Source organism: Silurus meridionalis, chromosome 7 (assembly GCF_014805685.1).
Source record: "Silurus meridionalis isolate SWU-2019-XX chromosome 7, ASM1480568v1, whole genome shotgun sequence".
In the NCBI taxonomy this organism is placed as follows: Eukaryota; Metazoa; Chordata; class Actinopteri; order Siluriformes; family Siluridae; genus Silurus; species Silurus meridionalis.
Genome location: NC_060890.1, coordinates 6469626 through 6480235, shown reverse-complemented (window position 1 = coordinate 6480235; position 10610 = coordinate 6469626). Strand labels below are relative to the sequence as shown.

General features: G+C 40.3%; 1 protein-coding gene across 1 annotated transcript; it reads right to left on the bottom strand.

The window, feature by feature from the left end:
- Positions 1-423: 423 nt before the first annotated feature.
- wfikkn2b (WAP, follistatin/kazal, immunoglobulin, kunitz and netrin domain containing 2b) lies at positions 424-3796 on the bottom strand. The gene is made up of 2 exons (XM_046854224.1): positions 3291-3796; positions 424-2778 (listed from the first exon to the last, which is right to left on the bottom strand). Exons 1-2 carry the CDS (start codon positions 3462-3464, stop codon positions 1279-1281), a joined length of 1674 nt encoding a protein of 557 aa, XP_046710180.1. The 5' UTR covers positions 3465-3796; the 3' UTR covers positions 424-1278.
- Between the last annotated feature and the right edge of the window lie 6814 nt (positions 3797-10610).

Sequence of the window (10610 nt, the reverse complement as noted above, 5' to 3'; positions counted from 1 at the left end):
AAGGACAAGTGGTCATTATTGAGTCATTATTCCTGAAACTTAAAAATACACCATTATTGCTCGTGCATTTACATTACATGCGTGGCATTTAGCAGGAGCCCTTGTCCAGAGCAATGCAGAAAAATGCTTTAAGTCTCTATTAATGAATTAATCTACAGTGGTACGCTGGATTACAACTTAAGATGCTCATGGCATTATCTCAAGATTGTCTTTGCCATTTTAATTTGATTTTCTTTTGCCATGTGTTTTGATAATGTTCGTAAGAGAATGCGGTACTGTCAGTCTGGATTTGGAGTAATGTATACCCATCATGTATACATCATTATACAGAACTCCCAGAATAACTCAAAAGGCAGGTACTAACAAAGGAAAAGAAAAAAAGAATGATAGTCAAACAATAAGACTTATTTATTTATTCATTCAGTGACATTTTGTACAAATATGATTTCAAAATTAAAAAACGTGAACGTGCTTACAGGAAATGAATGTTTGGCGCGAACAAAATACGTTAAAATAAATAAAAGGGAAACAAAATCACTTCAAGATTGTCCTCGCTGCGAAAATATCCAGCTGTACATCAAAAGGTCGTCGTGGCAGAAATTGCGGGCAGGATGGAAACGCAGATATATCCGAAAGCAAACTTCAGAGTAAATATAATACAAGTGTGCATTTTACGGTATATTACGACCGTTTTTTTTTTTTTTTTGAGACATTGTCATTCACCTCCAGTAATAGTCCTAGAATTTCAGACATGAAACGAAACAGATACCTTGAATGAACCACCTTAAATCGTTATCATTTTGAAGCTGGGGTGCAGTTTGGATGTGGTCTAGCAGATGGGTCTGATTAATGCTTTCCTATGCCTACAAATGTGTTCTTTCACTTTAACCTACGAGGCATTTTAGCAGGTTTCCTATGAAGACGTTGAAAGTTGACACTGTCTCATGGGTGAACAGCTGTGTCTCATACTGTATATACAACCTTGTCAAAGCAAACATCTTAACTGGCCTGGAATTTTGTGGATGTTAGACGACTCACTACTCATACACAAGAGTACAATATATAATCAACAAAGGGAAAAAAAGAAAGAAAAAATTAAATCAGGTATGCGGTAAGTTAAGGAAAAGGATTTAAAAAAAGAAGTAAACAAAAAAAAATGTCATTTTGGAACGGAAGAGTTCTCCAATAGATACTTTGCATAGTTTTTACATTGATAAATGTCATTGTCCGTGTGAGTTTGCAAAAGAATAGCAGTCATCTTGGGCTAAGAGCACTGCCCTATTCCCGGAACTCTTTCAGAATTTCGCATGTGTTTTTGTTGATCACCTCACGCAGCCTGCGGAGTCGCCGTACGCTCAACTGGCTGACGAAACTGTCTGGCTGGAGCACGGCCATTCCGTTTTGCACATCACCCATGATTATGATCTGACCGTCCGAGAGAGTTACATTGGGACACGGGCAGTTCCAGTCCATGTTCTGCAACGTCACCTCCAAGGGTTGGTTCTGCATGAACTTAAGCCCCATCTTCTCATCCTTAAGGATCTCGTCCACGCTGATCTGCGCCCGGCCCGAGCTTTCCTCTTCCGTCAGCTCGGTCATGCGGCCCAGGATCACAAAGTCACTCTTGCAGAAGCTGGACACCATCTTGTGCTGCGATTTGCATGGCTTACAGCGGTGGTTCTTAGGATACGGGCACAAGTCCTCGCATGACTCTTTGGTTTCAAAGTTGTTGTCGTTGCCTCCACAACCCCCGTAGATGAAGGGCTGGCACTGATTGAGAGTGCTGCTGTAGGCCCAGCGTGGTTTGTAGAATTTGCAGGGACCCTGAAGGCTGGGGAGACCACACGGGGCGGGCAGTTCGGCCTGGCAGGACAGCATGCAAGAGTCAAAGCTGTCGAAGTGGTTCTGGTTCTGATTGCAGTTACCGTAGGTGAATGTGAAGCAACTGTTCCTCTTGCTGTCAAAATACCAACTGAGCTCCTCAACACCGCAATTACCTGCATCTGGCTCCTTCTTGCACTCCTCAGCAGGGAAAGAAGACAGGTTCTTTGGTTTCTCCAACTCAAATGGGTCTCTTTGTTTCACAGAGAGTGGAAAATGGGCTTGGATTGAACCCCCTGAGTTTGTAGCTGTGCAGGTGTAAACACCGATATCTTCGAGTTGAGCACTATAGATTACCAGCTGTCCAACATTAGTGACAACCACATTTCCCAGCACGTGATTGGGTTTCATAACAGTGTTCTCTTTTCCCTCCAGTTGCTTCTCCCAGGTGATCTCAGGCTTTGGCCAGCCAGTCACCTCACATAGGAAGCTTGCTGTGTCACCCACAAATACAGACTGCTCTATTGGGCTGCCGCTAATAACCGGGGGCTGCACATCTAACAGAGTGGTGAGCAGTAGGGTGGTCGTCAGGAGGGCAGTCGTTCCTGGAGGTAGAGGACTCGTGTTTACAGGGTGCGACCTGCAGGTCACTACGGACAGCGTGATGCCTTTGGAGCAGGCTTCAGCATCCATGTAGCACTTGTTGTAGTAGGTCATTCCGTCCGACGCACAGGTGAAATGCGGCTCTTTTTCACACCGGTCTCTGCACTTGCACGTAGGCTGCCCGTTCCAGATGTGACACTCGGAGCCCTGCTGGGTGCACAGGAACTTATCGCAGGTCACTTTTTTCGGTATGCCGTCAGCTCCCTTCTTTGCTGTCGCATCCATGTAGCGGGCCGCCACACAGCTCCTGCTCCCACAAACATTCGAGCAGCACTTTTCAAAAGTCTCACATTCCTACAGAGGGAGATTTTAATCAGACATAATAATAATCAGGCATAATCAGACATTGAGGGTTTTGTCCATTATTATTATTAGTAGTAGTAGTGATCGTAGTAGTTGTTGTTGTAGTGGTCCTAGTGGTACATCACATTCTGTGAAAGCATTCCAGTATTTATTCTATCAATACATTTATTATTAAAGCATATTCTTCAAAATACCTACATATATTTTTTTCTACTTCGGTTCTATTTGTGACTGAATGCTTATTAAAAAAAGGACTCATAAGTTATAAATTAACAGCCGCTTATTGTTTAGAACGAACCCTCGAGGAATTTTTTTTTCTAATAATTCTTTAATATTTTTTAATATGACAGTGATTCCACAGTTTGGACCTGGTTATGTCTTAGATTCTCTTAGAACTTCTTATATTGCTCTGCAGTTGTTCTGCATGACTCAAATGTGTTCTAAAGAAATGGATCTGCAAAAGAAGACGTTGGTTTTCTAGAAAAGATCTTAGAAGCACTCACCTGGTCGGACTCGCACTCCCGGGTACAGGTGCTCATTGCGTCCACCCACAGGTTGGGGTTCACATCGTTAGGGCAGAGCCCGGCGTGCGAGAACGCGGCTTTCTGCAAAGCCATGCCTCTGACGCGCAGCATTACCAACTCCCTGACCAAAAACAACCACATCCAGCGACGCATGGCTTTACTGGAGCGTGTTATTCTCGGGAAAATCAGGATCGCTGTGATCTCGGTGCGCCTTCAGCGGTGCCAGATATCCTTGTCAGAACCGGACCTGCTCCAATCAAGCGTGTAGAGAAAAGAAAAGGAAAGAGAAGAAAAGTCCTTGTAGTTCTATTGGGTGGTAACAGAAACCGTTTAGATCCGACGCCGATGCCTGGATCTCTCCTTTTACGCGCACATGACAGTTCTGAATTGCTCCGAGGTTTATTATAGAGGCTTCACAAAACATCTGGCTGTAAGTTGGGGTTGGTACTGGGATACCTGCCTACGTGAGAAACGCGTGGAGCCCGTGTTAACCCTTCAGAGGGAAACCTGAGATGTGTCAAACTCATGCGCAAAGAGCGCATACAGTACAGCACCAATAACACTGCTTTCCTGACTCTGACAGTACATTTCACTCCAAGTTGGTGACTTTTTTGGGGGGTTTGATAGCTATGGATCTGTTCAATAAAGAAGAGGAGGACTGAAGGACTGAAGAAATAAAAGAGAAAAAGCAAGGTGCGCGCATATAACTGCGTTCACAACCCAGGAGAAAACGTATTAGGGGAGACCTGGGTACATTCAAACACTAAATGCTCCATTCAGGTGACACTCACTCTGAACTTGTTTGCATCCTCTGCAGAAAGCATATTTTTCTCATTCTTATTTGATAAATATATAAAAATGTAATAAATATTTTCACTTATAATACGATTGCTCTATCCTCTTTTCTGGACATGGCTTATGTGCATATACTATATTGGGGAAAAAAGTATTGGCACACCTGACTTTTTCAGTTATATGTGGTTCTTTCCCAAGCGTTTACTACAAAGTTGAAGGCGAACAATTTCTTTAGATGCAGTAGTATGACATTTTCCCAATACTTGGACTAGAAGATCCAAACCTGTTCCAGCATGACAGTTCTTCTGTGTACAAAGTAAACACAATAAAGATATGATTTACATGGGATTAGGTATTTATTTTATGTGTAAGCAAACCCCAAAAGGCTAGTTGTTATCAGGTGCATTTAACTTTAACATCATAATGCTGAAAAAACAAATATGTGTAACTATTGCATTTGACATGTACACACCCATTTAAGGATACATTTACTACACGTCTACTAGATTATCAGCATGTTCCTGTATGGATTTTTGCTTGTTTAGCCATAGGAGCATTAGTGAGGTCAGACAGTGGTGCCATGTTAAAAAAAAAAAAAAAAACCTGCTTACAGGAGGTGTAGAGAGTTGGGTGGGGAACAGTTTGTCTGGGAATCACTTCAGTTTGTTCACATCAACCATTTCTAGGCACTTGTGTGCTTCCAGTGTTGGAGTGGATGTTTGGGGAAGGCACATATGATCAAGGTGACGATCAGGTGTCAGCATACTTTCGAACATAAAGTGTATACTTACACTATATGAACAAAAAAAATTAAGACCTCTGACTTTTCCAGCCATATGTGATTTGTGACTAAAATGTTACCACAAAGTTGTAGGCAATGGTGTTAAATGGTGTAGCATTTAAATCTCCCCTTCACTTGAACTAGGAGACACAAACCTGTATGGCAATGAACCTGTGTACAAAGTCAGCTCCATGAAGCTCCATCTGCTTTACATGGGGTAAAGTGAAAGATTTTGTGTGGCCTACTATTGAGCTCTGACCTCAATCCTATAGTGAATTTCGACTAAATGTTCAATGTGATGCTCAAAAAGCAAATACCATACTTATGACCAGGTGTCTGTAAAATTTGGCAATATAGTGTATTTAGAGGTTCTTCCAAACATTGCCCCAAAGCTCTTGAATAGTGATCCAGTGGAACTTAGGAGCATAAACTCTATAAATACAAAAAAATCCTAATTCAGTATATAACAGTATATAAAATATGGAGTGTTATAAAGTCTTGAGAAGCCTGACTTTCCCAGCCATATGTGGTTCTTTCCCAAACTGTTACCACAAAGTTGGAGGCACACATTTGTAAAGGATGTCTTTTACAAACCCGATTCCAAAAAAGTTGGGACACTGAACAAATTTTGAATAAAAACAGAATGCAATGATGTGGAAGTTTCAAATTTTAATATTTTATTCAGAATACAACATAGATGACATATCAAATGTTCAAACTGAGAAAATGTATAATTTTAGTGTGAAAAATAAGTTGATTTTAAATTTAATGGCATCAACACCTCAAAAAAGTAGGGACAAAGCCATGTTTACCACTGTGTTGCATCCACTCTTCTTTTTATAACAGTCTGCAAACGTCTGGGGACTGAGGAGAAGTTGCTCAAGTTTAGGAATAGGAATGTTGTCCCATTCTTGTATAATACAGGCTTTTATCTGCTTAACTGTCTTAGGTCTTCTTTGTCGCATCTTCCTCTTTATGATGCGCCAAATGTTTTCTATGGGTGAAAGATCTGGACTGCAGCCATTTCAGTACCTGGATCCTTCTTCTATGCAGCCATGATGTTGTAATTGATGCAGTATGTGGTCTAGCATTGTCATGTTGGAAAATGCAAGGTCTTCCCTGAAAGAGACGACGTCTGGATGGGGCATATGTTGTTCTAGAACTTATATATACCTTTATATATAAGTTCTTTATAGATACCTTTCAGCATTGATGGTGCCTTTCCAGATGCAAGCCCATACCATCAGAGATGCAGGCTTCTGAACTGAGCGCTAATAACAACTTGGGATGTCCTTATCCTCTTTAGTCCGGATGACAAGGCATCCCAGTTTTCCAAAAATAACTTTAAATTTTGATTCGTCTGACCACAGAACAGTTTTCCACTTTGCCATTTTAAATGAGCCTTGGCCCAGAGAAAACGCCTGTTATTCTGGATGATGTTTGGCTTCTTTTTTTGACCTATGGAGTTTTAGCCGGCCAAGGCAAATGGCATGGTGGATTGTGTTCACCGACAATGTTTTCTGTAGTGTATTCCTGAGCCCATGTTGTGATTTCCATTACAGTAGCATTCCTGTATGTGATGCAGTGCCGTCTAAGGGGCCGAAGATCACGGGCAATAAGTATGGTTTTCCAACCTTGACCCTTATGCACAGAAATTGTTCCAGATTCTCGGAATCTTTGGATGATATTATGCACTGTAGATGATGATGATAACTTCAAACCTTTTGTAATTTTTCTCTGAGAAACTCCTTTCTGTTGTTGCTCCACTATGTTTTGCCGCAGCATTGGGGGAATTGGTGATCCTTTGTCCATCTTGACTTCTGAGAGACACTGCCACTCTGAGAGGCTCTTTTTATACCCAATCATGTTGCCAATTGACCTAATAAGTTACAAATTGGTCCTCCAGCTGTTCCTTATGTGTACATTTAACTTTTCCGGCCTCTTATTGCTACCTGTCCCAACTTTTTTGGAATGTGTAGCTCTCATGAAATCCAAAATGAGCCAATATTTGGCATGACATTTCAAAATGTCTCATTTTCAAAATTTGGTATTTTATCTACAGTAAGGAAAATAAGTATTTGAACACCCTGCTATTTTGCAAGTTCTCCCACTTAGAAATCATGGAGGGGTCTGAAATTGTCATCGTAGGTGCATGTCCACTGTGAGAGACATAATCTAAAAAAAATCCAGAAATCACAATGTATGATTTTTTTAACTATTTATTTGTATGATACAGCTGCAAATAAGTATTTGAACACCTGTCTATCAGCTAGAATTCTGACCCTCAAAGACCTGTAAGTCTGCCTTTAAAATGTCCACCTCCACTACATTTATTATACTAAATTAGATGCACCTGTTTGAGGTCGTTAGCTGCATAAAGACACCTGTCCACCCCATACAATCAGTAAGAATCCAACTACTAACATGGCCAAGACCAAAGAGCTGTCCAAAGACACTAGAGACAAAATTGTACACCTCCACAAGGCTGGAAAGGGCTACGGGAAATTGCCAAGCAGCTTGGTGAAAAAAGGTCCACTGTTGGAGCAATCATTAGAAAATGGAAGAAGCTAAACATGACTGTCAATCTCCCTCGGACTGGGGCTCCATGCAAGATCTCACCTCGTGGGGTCTCAATGATCCTAAGGAAGGTGAGAAATCAGCCCAGAACTACATGGGAGGAGCTGGTCAATGACCTGAAAAGAGCTGGGACCACCGTTTCCAAGGTTACTGTTGGTAATACACTAAGGCGTCATGGTTTGAAATCATGCATGGCACGGAAGGTTCCCTGCTTAAACCAGCACATGTCCAGGCACGTCTTAAGTTTGCCAATGACCATTTGGATGATCCAGAGGAGTCATGGGAGAAAGTCATGTGGTCAGATGAGACCAAAATAGAACTTTTGGGTCATAATTCCACTAAATGTGTTTGGAGGAAGAAGAATGATGAGTACCATCCAAGAACACCATCCCTACTGTGAAGCATGGGGTGGTAGCATCATGCTTTGGGGTGTTTTTCTGCACATGGGACAGGGCGACTGCACTGTATTAAGGAGAGGATGACTGGGGCCATGTATTGGGAGATTTTGGGGAACAACCTCCTTCCCTCAGTTAGAGCATTGAAGATGGGTCGAGGCTGGGTCTTCCAACATGACAATGACCCGAAGCACACAGCCAGGATAACCAAGGAGTGGCTCTGTAAGAAGCATATCAAGGTTCTGGCGTGGCCTAGCCAGTCTCCAGACCTAAACCCAATAGAGAATCTTTGAAGGGAGCTCAAACTCCGTGTTTCTCAGCGACAGGCCAGAAACCTGACTGATCTAGAGAAGATCTGTGTGGAGGAGTGGGCCAAAATCCCTCCTGCAGTGTGTGCAAACCTGGTGAAAAACTACAGGAAACGTTTGACCTCTGTAATTGCAAACAAAGGCTACTGTACCAAATATTAAAATTGACTTTCTCAGATGTTCAATTACTTATTTGCAGCTGTATCATACAAATAAATAGTTTAAAAATCATACATTGTGATTTCTGGATTTTTTCTTTAGATCTCTCACAGTGGACATGCACCTACGATGACAATTTCAGACCCCTCCATGATTTCTATTTGGGAGAACTTGCAAAATAGCAGGGTGTTCAAATACTTATTTTCCTCATTGTATATTCTATTGTGAAAAAAGTATAAGTTTATGAGATTTGTAAATTATTGCATTTCTTTTTTATTCACAATTTGTACAGTGTCCCAACTTTTTTGGAATCGGGTTTGTAAATGCCATAGCGTTAAATTTTCTGCTTCACTTAACCTAGGAGACCCAAACCTATTCCAGCATGACAATGTCTCTGTGCACAAGTCCAGCACCATGAAGATCTGCTTTACATTGGTTGGAGTTGAAGATTTTAAATGGCCTTCAACAGAGACCTGACCTTAACCCTAATGAACACTTTTGGGATGAATTGGAATGTTGACTGCACCCCAGGCCTCCTCACCTCACCTACATCAGTACCTGACTTTACTAACATCCATGTGGCTGAATGAGCACAAGTCTCCACAAGCACACTCCAAAATCTAGTGGAACATCTTCCTAGAGGGGTGGAGGTTATGATAACAGGAAATGGTGACAAAATGTGGAATAGGATGTTCAACAAGCTCATACCAAACTTACAGGCAGGTGTTCTCAAGCCTTTGTCTACTGTATATTGTGCACATTAATGAACTGAGATGAAACGACTGGGCCCACACCCCATCTGAACCCCATCATTAGGAATTTAGTTTGGTCCTAAATTTCACTTTGGATATTTGTTAACATTAAAATAGTATTTGTTCGAAGCAACATTTACCACACAAGTGCAACTAGTGTTATTTTTTATAATTTACTCAAAAATTTAACAGACTCCACTCTTTTTTATAAAAGACAGTGTCTGTGATTTGCACCACATTACAGCAAACTAACACAGATTTATTATGCTTATTTATTATGCATTTTTTCACCAATAGTTCATTTAAAACATTTCAATATTTAAATAAATGTAAAAAGATATTCAGTTAAACAAAACTTTAAATATTTTATGAATTCCATTTAATAAAAATTCATATTATATAATTTTTATTTTATAATTTTTATTTAAATATTCAATTACAGTAGAATTTAATGTGTATTTCTAGAGGGCAAACTTTAGATTTATAAGAATAAAAATTCCTCATCAAAGATTTGGGGTTAATGTGTTATTTTAAAGTTTAATGTTTTATACTAATCTGTTAATAAAACTTTTTAAAGGCATATTTTTAAATAGATGTTTTAAACAGCTTTTAATGAGTACATTTTCTTTAATGTTATTGGATCTACATTCAGATTTCTGAACTGTGCAGAAATTAAAAAATGATTTTGGCCATACAAACAAAAAAAGACCCAATGGTGACTGTAATTTTCGGTGTTAAAGCATTAATGGTCTAGAGTGTTTCTCTAAGGTTGATGGTATAAATGGAATTTTTTTGTCCAAAGTTGGATCCAATTAATTCAGAACAAAAAATGTTGTGCTTGTTATTATTCCTATGAACACTAAAAACCTTTCATTGTCATTGTTTTGCACAAAGGCACACATGCTAAGACCTCAACACAAAAACAGTTGATCACATCAGCTGGTAAGTTGATGGTGGTTGTATGATCACTGTACTGATGCTACTACAAGTGGCTTGATTTTTATTGTAGAATCTGGAAATGTTGCCCTTAAAGGAGCAACCACTTCTTGGTTGGATAATATAAGCCGGATAATTGGTCTGTTATACAGATAGCAGCCAAACAGTTTGAAGAATACCCTAGTATGTGTAATGTACACAGTAGAAAACATACTGAGAGGTCAAATTTGGGTACCTAACATAAGGCATTTTTTCTTGGTTAGGCCACAAGGTTGTTTCATATGTGAAACTGGGCAAATTATTGTTAAGCCACCCCTGTTAGAGAGTTATTTTTCTGTACTGTGGTAAATTTAATTAACAGCCACATACACTACCTTCCAGTGGCCTCAGCATAATGATCTAGTACTATCAGCATTGGTGCATTGGGCATTTAACAGGGCACTTCATTTTTTGCATTAACCATTTATTCCTAACGTCATCAGCCTGTCCACAATTTCAAATGGCTAAACCCACAGGTACAGACTAACTGGGTTACTAGGATTCTCTGGTCGTTTGTGATAATGAGCCTACCCAAGAAGGGAGTTCCCAAGGTGACC

Bases quoted from the DNA above. Each gene is read 5' to 3' on its own strand.
- wfikkn2b (XM_046854224.1), bottom strand. From the start codon at position 3,464: ATGCGTCGCTGGATGTGGTTGTTTTTGGTCAGGGAGTTGGTAATGCTG. The intron at 2,779-3,290 runs GTGAGTGCTTCT...CTCCCTCTGTAG, and splicing joins GGGAGTGCGAGTCCGACCAG to GAATGTGAGACTTTTGAAAA.